Source organism: Notechis scutatus, chromosome 2 (genome assembly GCF_049901735.1).
Source record: "Notechis scutatus isolate UNSWTSFEM ecotype Mainland chromosome 2, rNotScu1.2, whole genome shotgun sequence".
Taxonomy (NCBI): domain Eukaryota; kingdom Metazoa; phylum Chordata; class Lepidosauria; order Squamata; family Elapidae; genus Notechis; species Notechis scutatus.
The window spans coordinates 225586797-225612512 of NC_142010.1; the positions used below are offsets into that span (position 1 = coordinate 225586797).

The 25716-nt window shown below is 36.2% G+C and overlaps 1 protein-coding gene across 1 annotated transcript; it reads left to right on the top strand.

Moving 5' to 3' along the window:
* Positions 1-2244: 2244 nt before the first annotated feature.
* Positions 2245-24897, top strand: LOC113415267 (carnitine O-palmitoyltransferase 2, mitochondrial-like). Its single transcript, XM_026672598.2, has 5 exons — positions 2245-2534; positions 10376-10456; positions 13995-14101; positions 16068-17366; positions 24471-24897. Exons 1-5 carry the CDS (start codon positions 2359-2361, stop codon positions 24797-24799), a joined length of 1992 nt encoding a protein of 663 aa, XP_026528383.1. The 5' UTR covers positions 2245-2358; the 3' UTR covers positions 24800-24897.
* Positions 24898-25716: the final 819 nt, after the last annotated feature.

Here is a 25716-nt window from a genome sequence, read left to right on the forward strand (position 1 = left end):
CGAAACGTCCGTTTTCACCCCACCCCCACCCCGCCCGCCCGCTTCAATCCACAGTGTCCCGTTTCTGCCTGCCTGCCTGCCTGCCTTAGTTTCTGGTTGTTTGGGAGCAGCTTCGCTGAGAATAATAACTATTCGCTCTTTTACTCAGCCGAAGCTGTTCCGATTCAACCATTAACGAAGGCAGGCAGGCAGGCAGAACGGAGCACTGGGTTGAATCCCAGCGCTGCTGCTGGCGGGCGCGCGGGCGGGCGCGCGGGCGGGCGCGCGGGCGGGCGCTGGCGGGCGCACGGGCGGGCGCACGGGGTGGGGGGGGGAGAAACGGGCGCTTCGGCGACAGGAAAAGCTCCCCTGCTTCTTTGAAGCAGTTTCTTCCTGTGCTGGTGGAGGAGCGAGAGAGAGACTGAGAGAGCTGACCCAGAGAGAAGGACAGGCTTCGGTTGCTTCCTCCCTCCCCTTCTTTCATTTGTGTCCTTGATCCCTGATCCCAGCAGCATTCACCGAAGGTGAAGAAAGCCGCCATTTTTTTTAAAAAAATTCTTTGCGGCCCGGTAGAGAGTGCTCCACGGCCCGGTACCGGTCCGCGGCCCGGTGGTTGGGGACCCCTGCCATAATGGGATCTGTAATTTCCTAGAGACAAGAAAATACTCTGAAAAGTTTTTTTAAAAAATCACAGCCTCAAGCTTCATGTTCGTACAGACAGAACCAACAAACATATGCAGTTAGAACTTAGCACTAAAAAACACACACTGCATAGATTTATAACCTAAACAAACATCATTGTGATCTCTTTCAGGGACTATATTATAGTGATAAAATAAGATGTTAAGACAGAACTTTCAGGACCACAAAACATTTTTAAAAGAAATTTATTTCAGATTTATATAATAAAATCAAACTCATGGAAAAAAAATAGCAATCTTCTATTTTCTTTGTTTGAATATATGGTGTTTAATTTCATTGTACAAGATGCAATGACAATAAAGTAAACTAAACTAAACTAACTTGAGAGCACTTATAAAGGAGTTGTACATAATTCTAAAACAAATCTACTAACAGCATCTTTATTAACTACTTTTTGCATTTAAAGAGGATGCTTTGAAATAAAGAAGTCATTTTGAAACCCCAAAAGTGGAAAGGCACAAAATATCAATGTCTGAATCATAAGCAATGATGCTTCGTTTCATTTTAAACCTCTGACATTGCAATTATTTATGTTAAACATAATATCTGGCTATTGTAGAGTTGTGTCCATAATTTGTTGCAGATGACCTGAAGAATGACTTGCATACAATGAATATTACTGATATAAAGCTAGGGAAGTTTTATTGGGCAACATGCTTTTTCATTAATTAGATTTTAATGGGAAAGCGATTGCTAGGCTCTATCCATCCATCCCTCCAGCCAGAAAGTAATGACAGTGTCAGTGGCTTTTAACATTGACTACAAGGTAATCCTATCAGATAAATTAGAATCATAAAAACGATTTTTTTCCTGTGACTTCTTAGGAAGATGAAGCATTAAAAAAATCTGCCTGATTATTATTAATAGTAATAATTTATGTTGCCTGACTTCCGGCAACATTTTTCTTCATGGCAGGTGAAATACTTTAGACAGAAAGGAGTCACTGCCCCACTTCCTTTGTTTAAAAAGGAAGAAAAGTTGAATTGGAATGTTTATTCTTTTTCCAGATACAACATATTTCTGTAGTGTTTAGATTCACGTGTACTTAAGATGTCTCAAAGCAATTGATAAATCTACCGAAAAAACAGCCTTAGGAAATTCTATCGGGATTTTTTAAAAAACGAATATATATGCAAAGCTTTATTTCCTTGTTATTTTTTAATTTACAGCTCGTGTTTTAATTTACAGCTCGTGTTTTAATATATGTAAATTCCATCCCATACATGTCGCCCTTTAGGGGAGAGATGGGAATAGAAGATGGTGGCTGCCTCGGTAAATGGGACCGGCGACAATGTGGATTCTCAGCTATTCCTACGACACGGTAGGGAGGGGAAAATGCTTTCCAAGTCAGTTAGGTATCCTATAAATAATTGAGCAATAAAGCTCGGTCAGCCTGAGCTTCCTCATAGGCCGCGTCCGCCATGGCCCGCAGGGGTGAAACGCAGCGGTCAGCCAGATCGGCAGCCACCACGGCCTCGCTCGCCGCCCGCGCTGCCCCCTCAGACGCGAAAACGGCTCCTGGCGTTCTCCGGTTGCCATGGATACCAGGCGGAGGCCTTCTTTCCTGCCGCCTTCGGCCGTTTGCCGCCATTTGGAGGAGCGCGTGCCGCCGAAGGCCGGTTGCGGTGGGGTGGCATTTCGCCTTTTCTCTTCCCTCTCCGGGCCGAGCAGCCTGACATGCGCCGAGCGAAGCCCCCGTGGGGGGCCTCGATGCTGCGGTGCGCGGTTAGCTGCCGCCAGTACTGGAGGACCGTGGGACAGCCGGAGGGGATCGTGTCAGAGCAGGACACGGATCATCATTTCGTGCATCGAAGCACCATTCCTACCATGCATTTCCAGCCCAGCTTGCCCAGGTTCCTCTGCCGTTCACTATGTTTCATGGAAATTGGGGTGGGGGGGGCGAGGGGAGTAAGTGGACTCCGAATACATCGAAAACATCCTTCTCCTTTTCCAGCCATTCTTGCAATGTAGCTGGACCACTCGATTGTAGGGGAAGGCACTTGGATGCCGCATTTCGCACACATTCTGTGAGTGTAACCCAAACAGTACTATTTAAGCCGTTGGGCCTGTTTGAAAAACAGCATGCCCGTTGCCGTGGGAGTAGAGCCTCTGAGTTCGGGATTAGACAGAGACCTGGGATAGCTTCTACTTTTTCTAATATCTCCTATGAAGATCCCCATACAAAGCCCATAGCCTCTTTCTGCCCCATCATATTGTCAATGAAGCAAAAATATTCAAGTTCAGGTCCAGACAAAAATATTCTTCAAGGAAGTTCTCCCCGAGAATCCAATGAGGCAAGCATTTGTTGGGAAGAGGAATTACTCAGTACTACTTGGCCTGCTGTTTTTTTTAGGAGAAATGGGATGAGAAAAATTATCAGAGAATGACAGGTGCTGATATGTTGCCTGAGGTGTGTGTGTACCTACTTTTGCAAGCAGGTTATCTGAGCTAGTAGGCATAGTGACCAAGCAAGAAAGCCCTATTTCAACAGTCCATTTCAATGCAGCCTGTTACTGAAATATAGGCTGCTGGAAAATGCCGTGGTTTGATTTGCTTGTCACCATTTCACTGATAGGGATGGAAGTGGCAATGAATATGTATTTACCCACAAAAAGTATAGGATCTAGGAAAAAGCTGCTGAAAATGGTTTTAGGTTTGACACTGTGCACATGCAATCCATGACTGTCTGCTGAATTGGAAAAATTTCAAGCACAGGAAAAGGAGGCTCAGATTTAGCCCAAAAGCATTGTCCATAAACATATTTAACAAAATGAAATTCAATGTAGACAAAAGTAAAGTCCTACACTTAGGCAAGAAAAACCAAAAATACACATAGACTGGTTGAAACCAGGCTTAATAGCAGTAACTGTGAGAGGGATCTTGGAGTCTTAGTGGACAACCAGCTAAATATGAGCCAGCAGTGTGCAGCAGCAGCCAAAAAAGCTAATGCAATCCTAAATTGTATTAATAGAGTGATACAATCAAGATCAAGTGAGGTACTAATACCACTCTATAAAGCCTTAGTAAGACCACACCTAGAGTACTGCATCCAGTTTTGGACACCACACTATAAAAAGATGTTGAGACTCTAGAAAAAGTACAGAGAAGAGCAACCAGGATGATTAGGGGACTGGAGACTAAAACATATGAAGAACGGTTACAGGAACTGGGCTTGGCTAATCTAATAAAAGAGAAGGACCAGGGAAGACATGATGGCTGTATTCCAATATTTGAGGGGCTGCCACAGGGAGGAAGGAGTCAAGCTATTTTCTAAAGCGCCTGTAGGCCAGACAAGGAATAATGGATGGAAACTGAACAAGGAGAGATTTCACCTGGAAATAAGGAGAAACTTTCTGACAGCGAGAACAATCAACCAATGGAACAGCTTGCCCTCGGAAGTTGTGGGAGCACCATCACTTGAGACTTTCAAGAAGAGATTGGACTGCCATCTATCAAAAATGGTGTAGGGTCTCCTGCTTGGGCAGGGGGGTGGACTAGATGACCTACAAGGTCCCTTCCAACTGATTATCTGTTATCTCAGAAGAAAACAGCCATTATATGATTAAATGGGCAGAATTTCTTTTGTTCTAAACAAGAAATTACTGAGCACAGACACTGGGAAAGTGTGGGGTGACAGTAGATTTTATTTACTATTTACATTTAAAATAAGTTTTGTTTTTATAAAGTGACTCTATAATAAATTAATAATAAAATGCAAAAGCAAGTTAAAAATTAGTAATAAAAAAGTTAATACCTGATTAACCTAATAATATCAAGCAAAACACATTAAAAATCCAGAATACTTTAGTAAAATATTTAATCTGCTATTTTGTACTTTATGGAATTAAATATTTTAAACATTTGAAATATTTCATATTTCCCATATTTTCTATGAAGAACTTCCTACAGGTGAAACTCGAAAAATTAGAAAATCGTGCAAAAGTTCATTTATTTCAGTAATGCAACTTAAAAGGTGAAACTAATATATGAGATAGACTCATTACATGCAAAGCAAGATAGTTCAAGCTGTGATTTGTCATAATTGTGATGATTATGGCTTACAGCTCGTGAAAACCCCAAATCCACAATCTCAGAAAATTAGAATATTACATGCAATCAATAAAACAAGGATTGTACATAGAACAATATCGGACCTCTGAAAAGTATAAGCGTGCATATGTATTCAGTACTTGGTTTGGGCCCCTTTTGCAGCAATTACTGCCTCAATGCGGCCTGGCATAGAAGTTATCAGCCTGTGGCACTGCTGAGGTATTATGGAAGACCAGGATGCTTCAGCTCTTCTGCATTGTTCGGTCTCATGTCTCTCATCTTTCTCTTGGCAATGCCCCATAGATTCTCTATGGGGTTCAGGTCAGGCGAGTTTGCTGGCCAATCAAACACAGTAACCCCACAGTCATTGAACCAGGTTTTGGTGCTTTTGGCAGTGTGGGCAGGTGCCAAGTCCTGCTGGAAAATGAAGTCAGCATCCCCATAAAGCTTGTCTGTGGAAGGAAGCATGAAGTGCTCCAAAATCTCCTGGTAGATGGCTGCATTGACCCTGGACTTAATGAAGCACAGTGGACCAACACCAGCAGATGACATGGCTCCCCAAATCAACACAGACTGTGGAAACTTCACACTGGACTTCAAGCACCTTGCAGTGTGTGCCTCACCATTCTCCCTCCAGACTCTGGGTCCTTGGTTTCCAAATGAGATGCAAAAGTTGCTCTCATCAGAAAAGAGGACTTTGGACCACTGAGCAATAGACCAGTTCTGATTTTCTTTAGCCCAGGTAAGACACTTCTGATGTTTGTTGTTCAGGAGCGGCTTGACAAGAGGAATACGACATTTGAAGCCCATGTCCAGGATCCGTCTCTGTGTGGTGGCGCTTGATGCACTGACTCCAGCCACAGTCCACTCCTTGTGAAAGTCCCCAACACTTTTGAATGGCCTTTTCCTGACAATCCTCTCCAGGCTGCGGTCATTCCTGCTGCTTGTGCACCTTTTTCTTCCACACTGTTCCCTTCCACATAACTTTCTATTAATGTGCTTTGATACAGCACTTTGGGAACATCCAACTTCTTGTGCAATTACCTTTTATGGAGGGTGTCAGTGATGGTTTTCTGCACAGCTGTCAGGTCAGCAGTCCTTCCCATGATTGTGATTCCTTAAAAGAGATCATTTAAAGGCTCAAGAACCCTTTGCAGGCGTTATGGCTTAATTAGCTGATTAGAGTGGGACACTTTGAGCCTAGAATATTGAACCTTTTCACAATATTCTAATTTTCTGAGATTGTGGATTTGGGGTTTTCATGAGCTGTACACCATAATCATCTCAATTATGACACATCACGACTTGAACTATCTTGCTTTGCGTGTAATGAGTCTATCTCATATATTACCTTTTAAGTTGCATTACTGAAATAAATGAACTTTTGCACGATATTCTAATTTTTCGAGTTTCACCTGTATTTTCCCCTAAAAATAGAATAGTCAAATTCCACCCTATAAAAGTAAAATAGTCTGAATGGGTTCAAAAATTAATTATCTGAGCGTTCCGGTTTTGCGTGGCTTCGGCGGCAGCAGGAATTCGCGACTGTCCGAGATTCCTGCTGCGCTTGCCGCCAAGGTGCCCCCGATCCAAATGGGTCAGGGGGATATGGCTGCCATGTAGAGGCAGCCGAAGAGAGAGGGGATCCGGACAGGGGTTTGGGGGTGTCGCAGACCCCCTCCTCAGCCGGAAAAACCCCTTTTTCCCAAGGTGGTGGAGCGGCGGTCAGTAATGGCCGCCACAAAGAAGCCTGCAGCCGGGTAAGATTTGTGCTGGAGGAAGCAGGAGAAGTGAAAGTGCTGGCTGAGCCGGGACAATAACAACTCTTAAACATCCTGGAAACTGAATTGCTTGAATTGCCTGAAAGATACATTGTATCCCTAAGAAGATTGGAAAGCGGCGGAGAAAGCTGTCAAGGGAAAGGTTTTTTTTCTTCACTCTCCCACCCCATAGAAATAGCAGGCGGAGATCTGGAAAATCTATTTGGGCACCGAAAGTAACTCAATTTGAAAGTTAAAGCCAAGGGATAAAGGATTCCTGGACATTGGATTTAACAACTTAAGAAATCGGAAAACCCGCATTGGAGGTATGGATTTCTGAACATTTAAAGGAAAATTGTTGTAAGTGGGAAGGGAGAGGGGGAAAAAATTGGAGCAGAATTTGAAAAAGGAGGAGATTGCCTAGAACTTTAAAGAAAGACATATCTTAATTGGAACTCTTTGATTAAACAGTAACCCCAGAAAGAGAAAGAGAAGAAAGAAAAAAAGTATTAAAAGAAATAGTTTATTTGGATTTTTTGGTGACTGGAGCTTTTTGGAATTATTCTTGATTAAAAATACTTGGGTGGTTGTTTTGGAAAAAAAATTTCTCTTCACGATGGCATTGCTTGTGGATGAACTAAAAATTGAATATCAAAAATATAAAAAAGAAGAAAAAGATGGAAAAGATACTTTGGGCACTCTTTTTCAATTTCTAGAAATGGCGGTATGCACTTATGAAAAATTGACTACGCAGCAGGACGACTGGGACAAAGAAGAAGAAGAAGCCATCTTTGATGAACAATTGGTTCTTTTTGGGGAGGAGGAGAAAGAGGAAAAGAAAAAGGGGATTTTAAGGCTTGAAAAAACAACCAAAAAAGAGAAAAATGAGATGAAAGGTGGATACAAGGTTAGAAAACAACAGAAAGGGGGAAAGCAGAAGAAGAAAAGGGAGGAGGAGAGACAAAGGGGTAAAAAGGGCAAGGAGAAGAATAAGAAAGAAAGAAAGGAGGGGATGAGAAGCCTTAATGGTGGGAAGCAAGATTTAAAGAAACAAAACTTATTTAGAGACAGTGGGTAAATTTAATTGAAAAAGGGATTCTGGAAGGTACATAAGATTGTGTTTTTATATGTGTATTTAGAATAAAATGTTTAAGATATAAATGAGTATTAATATATATGATTAGCTTTTTAATGGTATTGATAGTGGTCTTATATGCTTTTATTTTGTTATTGTGTTTTTGTCTTTCTCATAAAATTTATTCTGTAATTTTAGAATGTACTAAACAGAATCCCAATATAAATTAAGTGTTATATTAAGTATTATTAAGCTAGAGGAAAGAGTCAAAGGCGTCACTCCAATCAGTGTACAGGAGAAATATATTTAAAGAGAAAAGATGAATGGATAGCTGGAAATAGAACAGACAAAGAATAATAAGTATTATGAATTGAATTGAGATGAGATAAATAAAATAAAACTAAGAAAGATAAAAGAGGGAAGAAGCTATATAGAAAATTGAAAATGGTAATAAGATATGGAATGATATATAAAGTGAATATGATTTTTGAATTTGTGTCTGCGAAGAGTTTTAACCCGGGATCAAGCAGCTTTCAGAAAAGGTGTCTTATGTTTTTTATGTTTTATGTTTTGTTTGTTTGTGTATTATTTTTGAAAGGCAATAAAATTTTAATTAGCAAGAAATATAATTTGGATAATAGAATGAAAAGGAGAAGTTGGGATAAGATACGAAGTTGAACAGATAACGTAAATATATATATTACAATTTGGAACTATTTTGTATGTTCTATTGGTTTTCTTAGAAAAGATCTTTTATGTTATTATGCCTTGATTGTTTGTGTATTGTTTTGTAAAACTAATAAAATTTGTCTTTAATAAAAAAAATTAATTATCTGAAAGGAATCAAAATAACAAATATTAGGAAAGCTTGATCTTTCTGCTTGAGTGTTTAATTATAAAAAGTTGAATTTATATAGAAAATTCTTCAAATCATTAAAAGTTACTTCTGAAATCATTTTTATAAATGTTTGAAACAAAGATTGAAATGTTTGGAAGACAGTCATTTAATAGAAAAGAAAATATGTAGCTCAGGGTTCTTATGCTCTCTATGCCTGGCTGTTTGCTTGCAAGCACTTCATTACCCAAATAGGCAATATCCTCAGTGTGATTAAGTATAGAATTTGTTTGCTGTTACAGAGTAATTTGCCTTGCTAGTTTTGTTGGGGTAGGCTTTTCTCCTTAGTAGTTTCTTGATTAGGGTATTGTTTTCTGTTTTTTATCCACCACTGTTCTTTTGTGATTTGACCCTTCTTGCTTAGGTCATTGAAGGTTCTCTTGATCTGATCATCCATTTTATGAATACCAGAAAAAAAGAAACAGGCTACATCTATCAACAAAATGTATACCTATGGAACTTTTATCAAAAAGTGCCTGACCACTTAACCCACTACAGCACAACTAGCACAAGCCATGAAAAGGACAATACTATCACACATCAAAAAGATCTCGAAAACAGCCAACAGACTATTATAATTACACGGTATAACCACAGCACACAAACCAACTAAAGTCCTCCAAAATATCTTAAGTAAACCAAAATACCCAGTTGCCCAAGAAAAAAAAACAGGAGTCGTCTACATTATACAATGTAAGAACAGCCACTGTGTAATGTCTATGGAGATTCCCAGTCATCCAGGTCATGGTTGTCCCAAAGGTGCTTTTTTTTTTGAAGAAGCAACTGGAGGACTCCATTTCCCATCATCCAATCAGAGCTGAAAAAGCTTCTTGGATAAGAAGGGAAATATCTTTAAAAAAGAACCAGAAAGTCCAGTTTCTCTTTAAAAAAAAGCACCTTTGGTACAGCAATGTGTAAGATGAATGGGCAGACTAGCAGAGTGCATTTATGAATGGCAAGACACAATGAAACACTTCAGTCTCACAACACATGGACACACTCAACCACAGTTTCAACTGAAAAACTGTTAGCATCTTAGATCAAGCCAAATTCAAAAATGCTAGTAAATTCCTAGAAGCTTGGCATTCTGACAAATCAGTTGTCAGTAGACACATGGACGCAAACCATATTTACACAATATTCAAAAAAGATAATTAAAGTTAAGAAGGAAACAAAAAGCTCAGAACACAAGTCTACAGCAGTCCAGATTCAGATAAGCAGGGATTAACACCAGACAAAACATCAAGTAGAAAAAATATCCTAGTCAAGGAACTATCAAAAGGGGAAAAAAAACCCCACACCTCCATCAAAACTGGCAGGACAGTTCTATATATAAACTGTGTATAAACAGGGAGTAAACCTCCTGCTTATTTTCACCGATTATGTTACCTAGTTAGGTAATAAAATATTTGCCAACAAACAACTAAGCTCAGAGTGCAGTAAGGATTTCATAATTATCTGTAATTTCATCTAAGATCTGTTTACATATAAACCTGGATATTTATTTTATACTTAAGATTTATTAAGTTAGATTTTATGAAATAATAATTCTTTACAAAGATCTATTACAATACAAATATTACAAATATATCTAACAATTGTAAGACTCATTTTATCAAATACTGCTTTTGTTTTGGAATCAGTAGAAAAAAACAGGTACTTATTCATATGGTTATATATACTCTGCTATATCTAGTCTATCTGTCTATCCTAGTTGGTGAAAACATCTAGGGAGGTGACAGGAAGCTGGGTTAAGGTAATCATCTGTGAGTGAGGGATTGCTGCCATTCTCCTTGATGGAAATAATATTATGCTCTTCAAAAAAACCTGTAAATAAATAACAGCTAAGTTCATATATGGGATGACAGAACTGATATGAAATGCCAATTTATAATTTAATGATTCCATTTTCAGGTTGCCTATTCCTAAACTGGAAGACACTATCAATAGATACTTAGCTGCTCAGAAACCGCTATTGAATGATGGACAATACAGGTATAAGAAAAGACATTATATAATTATATAATAAAAGAACAGATACAGCAGTTATATTTTAAAAATACAAATAGATAAAAATATACAAAATACTTGTTTCTCTGTAAATAATTGTATTTGGTATTCTAAATTGTCAACTCTTTGTTAGTGGATTTTGTCTTGCTGGCTCTGCCTAGAGGAGGAATTATAGAGCAATGATGAATTATTGATTTGTGCACACCACACAATTTCCCTGCCAAATCCCAGATTCAGCCTTCAGTATCTCCTGATTTACTGAGCAAAGTTATTGTCTGGAATTCTAGACAGTTGTTTATTAGATCAATGGACTAAATAGCCATATTTATACATACTGTAGCACTAGCTGAAAATTCTGTAGAACTCTGGCTTATCATTTATGATCAATAAGAATGTATTGTTGCGAAAAACTTCCGGTTTGCAGGGCTTTGGCGGCAGGCAGGAATCCGCGATTGTGCTCGGTTTCTGCCTGGGCTCGCCGCTGGAGCGCCCCAAGCCAGCTGGCTTCGGGGCTAAGCCACCCCGTAGAGGTGGTGAAGAGGGGGAGATCCCAGCAGGGTTGAGGAAAGCCACATCTTTCCTCCTCGGCTGGCTAAACTCCCTTTCCCGAAGGCGGTAAGAGCAGCGGTCAGAAATGGCCGCCTCAAAGAAGCACTCATCTGGAAAAGAAAGTGCAGGAGGAAGTTAAGAAGTGAAAGTTTTGGCTGACCGGGATAAGAAACAACAACTAATGTATCCTGGAATTTAAATTTTATAAAAGATACATCGCTCCCAAAGAAGACTCGGAAGCAGCGAATGAAAGTGAAAAGGGAAAGTTTTTTTTTTCACTCTCCTTCCTCACGTTGACAGCGAAGAGAGATGAATGAGAAATTGGAAAAATCCGCTTTGGCACCAATAGGTAATTAAACTGGAAATATAATTAAATGCCAAGGGGACAACAAAGATTTCTGAACACTAAAAAAAAAAATTTCTTTGCTATAAGTGGGAAGGGAGAAGAAAATAATAAGGGCAGGATTTGGAAGGAGGAGTCTGCCTGGAATTCAAAAGAATCTAAAGTTAAATCTTAATAAGACTTTTAAAAGATACATTTTAACTGGAACTTTGCAACTAAATAGTAACCCCTGGAAGAGAAAGTGAAAAAAGAAGAAAGTGTTAAAAGAAACAGCTTGTGTGTATTTGGATTGCTTGGTGACTTTGTGATTTTTGGAAATTATATTTGAATGACTAAAAACAATTGGGTGGTTGTTTAAAAAAAATTCTACAATGGCATCACTTGTGGATGAACTGAAAATGGAATTTAAAAAATATAAAGAAGAGGAACAAGAAGGAAAGGGCTCTTTTGGCTCCGTTTTTCAATTCTTAGAAATGGCGATCTGTACCTATGAGAAACTACAAGAAAAGACTGCGCAACAAGAAGATTGGGACAAAGAAGAAGCCATCTTTAATGAACAAGTAACTTTATCTGGGGAAGAAAGGGGGGAAAGAGAATGGAGAATTTAAGACCTAAAAAAACAGCCAAAAAGGGGAAAAATAATGTGAAAAGTGGATATAATGTTAGAAAGCAACAGAAAAGGGGAATACAGAAGAGGGAAATGGAGGTGGAGAGACAAGGGGGTAAAAAAGGGAGAGAGAAGCAAGGGAGGAAGGAAGGGAAGAGAAGTTACAAAGGTTTGGAGCAAGATGTAAAGAAACATGATTTATTCAGAGATAATGGGTGAAAATTTAACTGAAAAAGTGATTCTGCAAAGGTACATAAAATTGTATTGTTATATTTGTATTAGAAATAATGTTAGAAAATTGGAAATAACATATGATTAAAAAGTGGGATAAAATAGTCAGTGTAATTCAGTGAAACTTTTGTGAACAAAATAAATGAAATGAAATAATGAGAGAATTGAATTAGGAAGGAATGGGAACATTTTAATGACTCAATGTTTTATAAAATATAAGTGAAGTGGGGGGGAACTAACTATGGAAAGTTTATAAGTGTTCCCATAGAAGTATGACACCTATTTGAAAAGTAATGTGTAAAATGTTTAAGATTTAAATGAATATTAATATTAATGATAGAATTGAATTGGTATGGATTGTTGTTTTAATTATATTATATATTCATAATTTTTTCTTTTTTAAAAAATACAGTGTGTAGTTTTAGAATGTACCAAGCAGAGTCCGAACGGAAGTTATGTATTATATTAAGTGTTATAATTTTAGGGGAAAGATATAAAGGCGTCATACTCCAATCAGTGATTACAGGAGAAATTTTGTTTAATGAGAAAAGATAATAGATAGCTGAAACAGGACAGACAAAGAATATAAGGATAATGATCTGAATTGAGATGAAATAAAGAAAATAAAATTAAGAAAGTTAAAAGAGGGGAGAAGCTATATAGAAAATGTAGAATGGTAATAAGATATGGAATGGTATATAAAAATGAGCATGAACTTGAATTTGTGTCTGTACGAAGAGATGTAACCCGGGATCAAGCTGCTTTCAAAAAAGATGTTTTATGTTTTTATGTTTTATGTTTTGTTTGTTTATGTTTGTTTTTAAAAATCAATAAAATTTTCAAAAAAAAAAAGAATGTATTGTTGCATCTTTCTCAATTGCTCCAACTTGGTTTGTTTCACTAGCAGGAGAGACAATATAATTATAAACTAACTGGTTTCCACAACAATCTTAGAAACTATAGATATTGTTTCTATATTCTGGTTTCTAAAGAGAGTGGAAGACCAGAAATTCCAGTTTACAGCTTTTCTTTCTTTTTAGTTCTGTTTATTTTAGCTTCTTTGACTAATGGGGGGGCAAACAAAATGATCAGGTAACACTCTGCACATGAACATAAGCCAAGATCCTTTGAACTATTGTTACATTGTTACACATAAAATGCAGGCAGTATTGGTAAATTTGTCCATTGTGCCACTTTTTTATTTTTATAAGCTGTCCTTTCAGTGAAATCTTTGGCATTAGCGTATGTATATTAATCCACAGCAGTACCATATAGCCTAAAGTGTGTACATGTGTTTTTTTCCTTTATTTGTGTCTACTTCCTGGAAACTGCCTGGACAAATTCATGCAGTTTTGTTAGCAAGGTGTTTTTCAGCAGTGGTTTGCCATTGTCTCTTTCTTAGGTCTGAGAGAGAGTGACAGGGCCAAGTTGGCTTTATGTCTAAGGCAGGACTACAGCTCAAAGTCTCCCAGTTTCTAGTCTGATGCCTTTTAACAGGGACCCCCAATCTTTTTTAGCACCAGGGACTGGTTTTGTGGAAGACAATTTTTCCAAAATCTGAGGTTAGTTAGAAACACTGAAATCTCACAAAACTGGGCAATTTCATGATATATGTTTGTTCCCATTTGATTGTACACAGCATCTGGAAAAGTTTCTGACCACTTATATATATGGAACAAGAATATTTTATTGTAATTAAATAATAAATTATAAATGTAGTTATAATTATATCAGTTACAATATAAATGATGATTCAAGTGCAATATCATTATTAATCCATTTGTAATTTCTAGACATACTGTAAAAATTGCTACAGAGTTTGGAAAAGGAGAGGGGAAGATCATACATCGTGATCTTCTTGAACATGATCGGATTAATAATCATACAAGTTATATATCAGGTTTGTTTTTAATATTCTTGATTATTTTTGAGTCAGACTTAACATTATTTAAGTTTGTTTTATTTGCTAATTATTTTTATTGAGCAAATATATTTTGTTTTTGATGATCTGGCTTTATAAGTATAGTATCTGTTTTGAAACTGTAGTTTTTTTATCCAAAGCTTAAAAAGTAGGTTATGTAATAGCATCTTCACTGATGATGAAGGAAACAGGATGGTAAACTGTTTCATTGGAGTTCCATGGCCCACATGAATTTGATTGTTTCCTAGAGTAATTTAAAGGTCATCTGCAAGCAAGTAATTTGGACCTTGACTAGGCTCTTAATGATTTAATTAACCTCCATGCTTAATATCTTTTGGAAACCTTCCCCAGGACTTTCAAGAACAGGCACCCTATTTGGAGACTGGCATAAACCCCGTTCTCACAGGGCTTTGGAAGACTTAATTCTCCAAATCATGGGTGTCATTTCTTCTGCAAATAGTGCACTTGATTTTGTGAGACCTGGGAAAGAGCAGAAGGTTTCTGAAAAATTGTGAAAATGGGGCATGCAGTTTGGAGAAGGAATGGTGCACACAGCCTTGGGAAGAAGCCTGGCATGGCCAGCAGCTGCTTGCAAACAATATAGTCAGGCCAAGCATACCGTGGTTAGCGGCAGGAGTAAATTGGCAAAGGTCAACTGGACGCAGCAAAGCCTATGATAGCTTTGCACAATGGTGCTGGGATGGCTGGCCACCGTATTTCTCAGGGGCAGGGCAGTGCTGGAGCTGATATAGAGGCTTGGGGGCGGTAACAGCAGGATGAGCCCGCTGGAGGTTATGGGCCTCTACTTCAGTCCTGATACTGACATTGCCAAGTGGACTATGCAGGACAGCCAAAAGGGCATAGATTGGGGCAGAGAGGTGGATGGAAGGAGTTACAGTCTTATAAGCACTGCTGGGCACCGCTGGGCAGCTTCTTAAAGATACAGTAATACTTATATTCCAGTCAAATCAATTGCCTTTCAACTATATCCAGATTAACTATATTTTATTAATGCCATCTGATGAGTAAAGTGGAAAAGTTGCTTCCCATTACTCATACTGATATACCAATAGCAATAATGCAATCCAGTAATAATACAAAACTTAAGAATAGCTTTGCATTTGTTATCAATTTGAACATCTTTTGATCTGAACTCAAAATCATTCCTGGAAGATTGTGGTACAGACAGATGTTTGGATAGAACTAACTAGAGTAACAAATTATGTTAATGCCAGATTAAAGAAATTTGTACAAATCTGAGGGTGTGCCATTTTTATTTAATTGATTAAAAGTGACAATATTACATAGCATTAGTTTGAGATTAATCCATTTTTTACAAGGTTTAAATATAATTAAATAAAAATAATGTATTAATTTAATTAAAGGTGTTTCCAGTATGGAGAGTTCTTATACAATTATGTCACAGAAATCGAGGTCATGATAGAATCTGAATTGTTTATAAGAAATAAATGAACTGGTTTAATCCAGTGAAAGTAATGGAAATGAAGTGCTGTATTGGCACTATGATTAACAATCTATGTTATTTATATTCAGGAGATGCTGAAGGGTCATATGCCATACATCAAGTACATGGTACAAAAAGCCAAACTGAAGGTCTCAGCAAAAAAAACTAAACATTACGTATTCACTAGATTCCCTAGCTTCTTTATTTCTGACTTCACAGATCATAACTAAGAGCATATTCAGACACATATATTGGAGATGTTTGTTTTTTAAATTTGTATATTAAGAAAGAATGTATGTTTTACAGAAAGTTACAAAAATAAATGCAGCTTTTCTGATGTTTAAAGAAAATGTAGAACGAAGCAGATTTGAAGGGACCTGTTTGATTTTCCATAATACATCTGTAGAAACTGCAGTCTTTCAATTTATATATTAAATATTTAAATGTATTTTGTTAACTGAATTATTTTTATTTTTGTAGGACCCTGGTATGACATGTATCTTTCTTCGAGAGAGTCAGTTGTTTTCAACTACAACCCTTTCATTTCTTTAAATCCTGATCCCAAACCTGGATACAATAATCAAGTAGTTAGAGCAACCAATCTTGTTGTTTCAGCATTAAAGTTTCTTAACACCTTGAAGAATGACTATTTACGGCCAGATATATATTATGTAAACCGCAAATGGGGTCAAAGCAAAATGTTCAAACTTTTCATCCGCGCTCTTCCATCTACTCTATCCTGGTACGGAGCATATTTAGTGAATGCTTATCCTTTAGACATGTCACAGTATAAATCTCTCTTCAATAGTACCAGGATACCTAATTTAAGTAAGGATACATTATTTACAAGTGAATTTGCAAGACATTTGTTGGTGATGAGAAATGGTCATCTTTACGTTTTTGAAGTATTGGATCCTTTTGGTAACATTCTACATCCATCTGAAATTCAAGCTCATTTAGCACAAATAATATTTGATGCTGATCGCTTGCCTAGATTTGAACTTTCATGTCTCACAACTGAAGAAAGAAATACTTGGGCAAATGTAAGGCAGCAACTTGTCCAAAATGGTAATGAAGAAAACTTGAAGAAAATTGACAGTTCGGTCTTCTGCCTTTGTTTAGATAATGCTTCCCCACAAGATGAAATTGAACTCACTCATTGTTTTCTTCATGGATATGGTTTTAATCGCTGGTTTGACAAATCCTTTAGTCTGATTGTCACTAGTGATGGAAATGCGGGAATAAATTTTGAACACTCCTGGGGAGATGGTGTTGCAGTTCTGCGTTTCATTAATGAAGTCTATAGAGACAGTACAGAGCATCCAGCTCTTGTGCCAGAATCCAGTCCAGCTTTGTTTGTTACAGCTTCTGACAAGCTTGAATTTGATCTGAATGATTCAATAACATCTGCAATAAATGCTGCACGTACGAAATTTGATGAAACATTGAAAAGGTTTAGAGTAAAATCATTTAGATATGAAAAATATGGGAAAGCGTATATAACGAATAAAAACTTGAGTCCGGATGCTGTGTTTCAACTTGCTTGTCAAATGGCTGTCTATCATCAGTATGGAAAGTTTCTTCCTTCTTATGAAGCATGTAGTACTGCAGCTTTTAAACATGGTCGCACTGAAACAATTCGACCAACATCTGTGTACACTAAAAAGTGTACAGATGCATTTATTGCTGAACGAGGAAAGCATAGCATTCAAGATATGAGAAATATGATCGAAGAATGTTCAAAGCACCATAGACGCTTGCAGTTGGAAGCTACACTAGGTTAGGTCTTTTCAATATTTTGTTATTTTATTTTAGCTAAGTCTTGTGATAAAGTCTAGGAATAATATTTACGTAGACTGTCAAATAACTTGTGTCATTTTACTTAATGGAATAGGAAAAGAACGGGGTTTCTGTTGTGGGATGTACTTTATGGAAAGAATAGTTAGAAATTTTCACATAGTTTAACTAGTTCTTAGTTCCAACTTTGTGATAGTTATAGCTTTGGTATGAAGTTATAGAGAAATGTAGAATTTAGCAACATTTTTTAAACTTTAATTCTTTCATTTATATCTGTCTGTCTTCCAAGTAACTCAAGTCATTATGCTTTCTAGTTGAATGAGGATTTTAATCCTACTCTCCCCATCTCTAATTTAATACCACTGCTACACTATATAGGCTTTTTTAATTATTGGAAGAAAAATGCTATTTTTGCAAGCTGCTAAAGGATACATTTTTTTGTTTCCTTCTGGGCACTATAAAATGGATTGCTAGATATTGCCTTATTCATTTTTTTCAACTTCTACGATGCTGAGATTTCCTGGTGATCCTAATCCAAGCACTAATTAAATAGGACTTTCAAGATTTTTTCCATATCCGTCAAGAAACTGCCATAATGTCATCAAGAATTGAGCTTGACTTGAGGGCTATTTTGCTTTTTAATTATATTAACCAATATTTACTAAAAGTAGTTCGTCTTTAACAACTCTTCGCAGCTACAACAATGATAAAGAAATAAGTTTACGACCAGTTCTTGCATTTACAACCTTCAAAGGTTTGTAAAGTAAAAGCCAAAATAAATAATAAGTAGAGTTATGGTATTACTTAACAATAGCAACTGTTTCATTTAACAACCGAGTGGTTGTTAAACTGGGACTACCAATAGCATCTATTTAAATGAGAAAGTATCATCTGTCCAAATGGAGGATAGTTAGGGCACAAAATATTTTGAAAGGGGATGTGTGATTATTATTTTTTATTAAATAAAGTTGTTTGTATTAGAGAAGGACTTGCGGGGGAGGGGGGGAGACAGCAATAAGCCAACATTGGATTACAGTTCTACTTGGGAATTCTATAATAGAAGGAAGGAAATCACTCATAAGCACCATATAAGCTCAGTAATATCTGGATGATCCCAAATTCTGTTTTATGAGATAGGTGGCCATATATATATTTAAAGTAATTTAAATCTTGGTATATTTGTTTTACAAGTAGATATTTCTAAGTAGCATTATCCTAGAAATACAGACTTAGATTTTTAAAATGTATTTCTTTAGACTGAAGAAGAAGAATTTGAGAAGCGGTTTTAATCAACCGTGTAGCAATTATTTTTTTCTTGATATGGGTTCAGCTTAGTTATTAGGACTAGCCATGCAAGTTCAATATTTACTAAATACTGTTGAGGACAAATATATATAATTCAATAAATATACCACAAAATTCAAGCTTCTAAACAAGGTGAATGAAATGTCTTCACTTTGGGGAGTAATTATAAGCCATTACTTAATGAAGTCCATTTTCACAAACTGTATTGTAGTAGGATTTTAAATTTAACAAAACTAAATAATTTGTGATAAAAAAACCTTGCCTTGGCATTTATTATATTTACGGTAATTTTTCCTTTTATTTTCTATCGTGCAATAGCAGTATCCAGACATAATGCATTCTCACCATTGTAAAAGCCAGTCTGCATGTTACTAATAGTGTAAATGAGGTCATTCTGCTATAACATCCAATGCTAAATCTATAAGATCCATTGGTATTTTAGTTTGGAAAAAATTTGTGGCCATTTTATACATTGCATCTGACATACATGATAGTAATTCACTTTTAAAGAGACTTTGCTTAACAACCACTCATTTAGTGATCATTCAAACTTATGACAGTGCTGAAAAAAGTGGTACTTACAAGGTCCTCACAGTTCCAGCCATTGTCTCACCCTGCACAATGATGACACACAATGTCACATGATCACAATTCAGACTTGGTAACTGGTCTACATTTTTGACCATTGTAGTTTCCCAGAATCATACAATTGCAATTTGCGACAAAGTTAATGGGTAAGTGGACAGGAAGTTGAAGTTGCAATCACATGAGGTCCTCACTTAAATGACCCACAGTGATTCACTTAATAAGGGCAACTAGGGACTGGTGGAACTACCATAACTAAGCAGCATAGTCATGTAACAAATGAAACAAAATGTTAAAAAGTTATGATATTTATGTACTTACCAAGCACCTCTAAATTATATTAAAGTAACCAAAATATCTTTACAATCCCAAGGCACGTCACAACTTTTGAACTCCCCTAATATTTGGAATTTGAAAGTTGACAAATCTGACACGCCCTAAAATTGTAACATAACACTTTACAGTTATTTAGCGACAGAAATTCCAGTTCCAATTACCATTGTTGAGCAAGAATTACCTCTAATTCTTAAACAATATATTAATCGCTGACTAATTAATTAAAAATTAATTGAAAACCTAATTCAATATTCCTTTTTCTTTTCTATACTGTGTATATCATGTCACAATAATACTAGTTCTTCATTATTGTGGTCTCTGTGCAAAAGGCATAGGTGTTCTGCATTTGCACTGAAACTCTATCTGGAACCTTCTTTAACTGAGATTTTAGCAAGAAGTGAATCCATACAGTTCATGCTCCTAGGCCAAAGGTAACAAAAATTTGTCCACCAATCCCTCTCAGGGGGCCCAAAGCACTCCTAATTGGGTAAACATTGCCAGAACTAAGAAATTTTGCTTCCTCCCCTTCCCTTTTGGAATTTAAGGGAAACAAGGAGCAAATGGAAAGAACATCATTATTTAAATGGAGTAATAAGCTTCACTGATACAAGCTATTTCTTTTCAGAGAAAAGCAAATCAAATGTTACTATTACTGTTATTGTTACTGTGCTTTTTCCTTTCTATCTTGACATCAGTAAGTCGAGCCAACTGCTAGTGTCTAAGCTGACAAAAACTACCTTTGCTAAGGGATAAAATAGGCCCAAGTAATACAGTATTGGCTGATCCTTTTTACCAGTTCCATTTGCCACTGTAGATCATTTCAAGGGTACAGAACCTCGCTAGGCTTGAAGTAGTCCTTTTGGATAAACTGAGGTGGTCATCTGAACAAATCACCCATTATAAACCTGACAATCTTTGCCCTAACACAGCCATCTATTCAAGATAACTAGTAGCTGCATTCAGAAAGCCTAATCCCCAGAACGCCATCTGTCTTATTTTGTGGTACCAACTGAATTAGATTTATTTCATAGAATCTCCACTGATTCTTTGTATGTTTCCTATGCACAAAGCCCTTGGTTTCACAGCCAGCTTTTCAGGCTGACACTCTGAAATGTTTGTTCATCTGAAGCTTATATACATAGGACAACATCAGTCCTATCAGACTTTTTCCATTGAGCTAAGGATTTGCAACAAATCCAGCTTCCAAAGAAATAAAGTTGGATTCCAAGTGATCAAGCATGCTAAGTTTTCTCTCAGAGAAAATAGTTTCTTTTCTCTCTTATTTAGCATACCACAAAAAGGAGCTAGGTATCATTTTACTCTCAGAGACTGCAGCTTTCCAAGCAACAAATAAGTATTGATAAGTACTGCACGTCTTGACTGTGTCTCTACATTCTTGATAGAGATTATTCAACTTTGAATCTGTACTTGGCTATCACAGAGTTTTCACAGGAGGGTCAAAACTGACTAGAAGGCCTAGTGTGCCAGGACACACAGCATATTACAAAGGATTTAAAAACATATTTTTAACATATATTTTAACATAATGATTATATCAGATGACGCTCTCATTTCAGGCTGCCTCATTTTCTAAAGCCTTACAGACTATTACATTGGATGTTTCAGTATTGACTAGAGTGACTGTAATTATCCAACAGCAGGGACCATGCAAAGATGTGTCACACTCTCCTGCCAGTCAAACAATGCTGATTGTTATTTTGTAGGAAAAAACTCCAGTTCTAATCAAGCCTTCTACCATCCCATCAAGACTAATTTTTATTACTTGGTAGCAAAGCAAAAAAGAGAGAAACAATACTACATCTTTATGGTCTCCAGATAAATTCAAGCTTTAAAATTTAGGCAAATGAGTTTGTAAAACAATTTTCTCCTTTCCTATCTAAGGGATTTATTTGCATTGTAGATCATAGATATAATAAAGATGTTTGCTTCCATCTAGTCTTTCACTCATATCGCTAGAAGTATTTGCCTTACACTGCGGAGCACGTCTCTCCAGTTTCAGATGCTCTCCAGCAAATGCAAAGTGGTGGCACATCTCCACTTCTTGGGCACTCAAATTTACATTGATCACTGGCTTATGGCTTCATTATCTCATCTATTATTAAACAAACAAATAGGTCCAATGTACTCAGTGAAAATAGACTGGTTTATACAGTTTATACAGCAAAGCCTTTCTGATCCCTTCTTTAATTTGACAGTATATATTGGCATCCAGTTGGATTATCAGGTAGTATGCACTTTCTAGAGTCACCATTTTCTTTTATCTTTTATTCATAGCATAGGTCAACATTCTCAGATTTGGCTTCTGCTATTCAGTGCTTACTCAGATTCATGGTATCAACCATATTGGTTGTATATCATACTAGACTTTGGAAGCAAATACTGAGTAGGTTTGTACATTGTTTTTTAAAGCAAAGTATCTGTTCTATGATGATGAAAGCTCTCTCCCAAATATCATTAGTTTTCAGCCAACTGCCTCCATCCTACTCCAGTGAACAAAGTTCAGTTGATAGGGAAACACCTAGAATAAAATTATTTACAATAGTTCTGAATGTTTACTGTGATTGCCATTGTAGTCAAGGGAAAATGTCTTTTTTTAGAGATGGGATGAAATCCTACCTTTATTGAATTCTAAAGATCATCACAGTTATCTTTTGATGTACTTCACTAAAATGTTTTCAGATTCTAGCAACAAAAAGATCCTCTGGCTTTTGTTTCTTACTCTATTAAATTTATTTCAGGGTCTCTATCTTCAACTCTTACAATTACATATTCTCTTGATTTTGAATATGGGAAGATGCATGATCCTTGTGTTTGTTATCTTCATTTGGGAGTTCTATGAACAAGACATTAAAAGGATGTGATGGAATTTCTTGTAAACATATTATGACTTTTTAAACACTTCTTACATGTCAGAAATGGCCTAATGCTTCATCTTATGTCTCCCAGAGAGTCAGTGTCACGATGGAATTTTTCCATCATACATTTCTAATTCACAAGGAAGCCATTCAGCCATTGGCCACTATACATCAATATCTCCTTAAATTAGGTTTCTTTGTAATGATTATGTTAGCTTAGTCATGAGTTGTATGTTCTTAAAGCAGATCCCCTTCATTTCTGTAATTACATCTTGATCAGATGATACTACAAATGGACTGGATTTTCTTTTCCAAAGGTGAGTTGGAGTTACCTTTTAAATAAGCTATTAATGCACTCTTATTGCAATCTTCTCTCCATCCCAAGAGCATTCTTCTTTCACTAGATATGCAGTAATCTATGACATTTTGTTTAGACAACATCAAGGAGTTCCATTCTTCTCTGCCTTTAATTTTTTCTTTATGATATTATGCAATCTGGTATAAACCCCTCATTGCTTTATATTGGTTGGTTTATCTCATACCATCTGCTGCTTCTCTATGATGTGAGAAATGCCAACATCAATTTATAGAGTTCTTTTTGTGGGATTTGGTTGGACCTCTATAAAGAAACTATTTGGTCCGAACAGTTGACATTTGTAAGACGCTACCAAGTAGACCTTTGGCAAGAGTAAATGCCAGTTGTGGCAAAGCAGAATTATCCTCTACTCTCTAAACTGTAGCACTTGACCCACAGCCTTCAAGATTCTCTTACTTATTATCCATATATGGGGTGCCCAGAGACTATGATGAAGAATAGATTGCTTAACTGTAACTATAGTTCTTTGTCTTGTCATCCATGCCACAATTTACTGAGCCACCATTTTCCTTGCTACAGGTGCCTGCCTTGGTAGGTATTCCTGATTTCTGAACTGAAATGACAATCTCTTGAGAACTGAGGGAAATGCAGGAGTTTCTTCTAGGAGCATGCACAGTAGGGATACACTTTCTGCCAGAAATCCCACCTACAGAAGATTTCTGGTTGAGCTTGATGCAGGCACAGAACCCATGTATTTGTTGGACAGATGGTCACTCAAACAACCATAGTTACAGGTAAGCAGCTAAAATTCATGTCGCCATTCATTTTTATAGTTGGTTTTTGAATGTTTGGTGAAAAATGGACAAAAAGATATTTTCATAAGCATCCTGTATTCCTTCTGACAAAATTTACACTAGTGTTTGTGTGTGTGTGTCTCTGTGTATGTCATTGCCAATTAGGATCCCATGAAAAATTCTGAAGTTTTCAGATAAATTTTATTGTCATTTATAAAATAGCTATTTTATATTTTAAATAATATGGAAATAATGTATAACAGGGAAGATGAAAAAGTAAATAGAGACCAGAATGAGGAAAAGGTTTGGGAGAAAAATTTAGGTAAATTAATAACATAAAATACTAAAAGCAGAAAGCAGAGTCACTGTACTGATAATACAATGCTTAACTTCAATTTATTGTATAAGTCACAGATATTTGGATTTATATATCACACATTAAATCATACCCCAAATTATAGAAAGCCAATGGCTAGATTCATGCAACAACTTAAGCAAAAGCATACAAATTAATTCAAGTGCACTGTAAAACTATTCATTCTCTTTTTGGAGAGTTATAATATTTATATTTTAACATGATAAAGTAGGAGAAGTTGTTTTCTTGCATAGCTATTGGAAATAAGAAACAATATAAAGGAACAAACTTAGTCAGATTCCACAGTCGACCAAACATGAAGCACTCTGAATTCCATGACTTCAATGCAAGAAATGTTAATTGTGTTCAGAGTTTATTGGTATTGATGGGTCTTCAGAGTAAATATGTATATGGTTAGATGGTGCTTGATTTCATCATGTTCTGCACATACCTATAATGTGTTCATAGTATAAATATCCTACTCTTTATATTCAATGAATCTGCCTCTTTTTTATCCAGGTCAAGGATTTGATCGCCACTTATTTGCTTTGAAGTACCTTGTTCAGCGCAGAGGTGGAACTATTCCTGATATTTATACAGATCCAGCCTATAAAAACATAAACCACATTAACATTTCAACCAGTACACTAAGCACTCCAGCAATTAATCATGGTGGATTTGGACCAGTAGTGCCAAATGGTTTTGGGATTGGATATAATATGTTTGATACCTGGATAGGATGCCTCATTACTAGCTATTTGGAACAGGAGTTAGATGAACATCTGACATGTCTTCAGAGCACACTAGATGATATATTTGAAGTCTTAGAAGAAAGACAACTTAAATAGCATTAACATATTTTGAACTGACTATATAACGATTCAAAAACAGCTGATATTTAAATAATGCATATATTACTATGAAGAGTAATAGTAGATTAAGTTGCACAACAAAGCTGTTCAAAATTGTTCAAAATGAACACTTTAAATCTTAAAGCAGTTTTAATGACATAATACTTAAATCTTTGTTCATTATATTCTGTAACTTCTCTTTTTTAACAAAAATTAAAAATATACCAATATTTTCAATTAATTTTATTGATTTTCTAGAGCTCTACATGCCTAATAAATCAACATTTGCTAAAGAGTATAAAAAGTTGAAATTCCAAAAACCAGCAAAAGTAAACTGCTATGTAAATTATTTATTAGATGTATTTTTATTTGAAAAAGCCAATGCACAATGATTTTAAAAAATAAAATGTTGAGGTGACATGGAAAGCTGTACAAATATGTTTTCTCATGTGAAAAGAAGATATTAAAATAAAGTGATTTTTTCCTTTTATATTTGCTTGCTGAAATTACTTCATCTAAATGAGAATAATCAGATATAGTATTGGTGTATTATATAATGCAGTGTGCTATACCAGTCATTAATGATTGTTATTATTTTTGTAACATTGAAAATCTCCATAGATACTTTTTCTATTTGCCCTTCAGATCTAAGATATTTAATGTATAGCTCAGAATTATATGAGCTTTTCAACTATATATTTCTCTGAAAATAACATGTATTTCAAACTTTTATTACAATATTATTAGTTATTACAATAACTAATCTGCACATAATGTAATGCTTGAGAGACTGTAATCTCATGTGAAGACAATCACAAATAGAGGATACAACGAAGAAATGTAGGAAAGAGAATTAATTATGAAAATATATTTTGGGTGATTCTAAAATCAAAATATTTTTATACAAAATGGGA

Bases quoted from the DNA above. Each gene is read 5' to 3' on its own strand.
- LOC113415267 (XM_026672598.2), top strand. From the start codon at position 2,359: ATGCGCCGAGCGAAGCCCCCGTGGGGGGCCTCGATGCTGCGGTGCGCG. The intron at 14,102-16,067 runs GTTTGTTTTTAA...TTATTTTTGTAG, and splicing joins TCATACAAGTTATATATCAG to GACCCTGGTATGACATGTAT. The intron at 17,367-24,470 runs GTTAGGTCTTTT...TTTTTTATCCAG, and splicing joins GCAGTTGGAAGCTACACTAG to GTCAAGGATTTGATCGCCAC.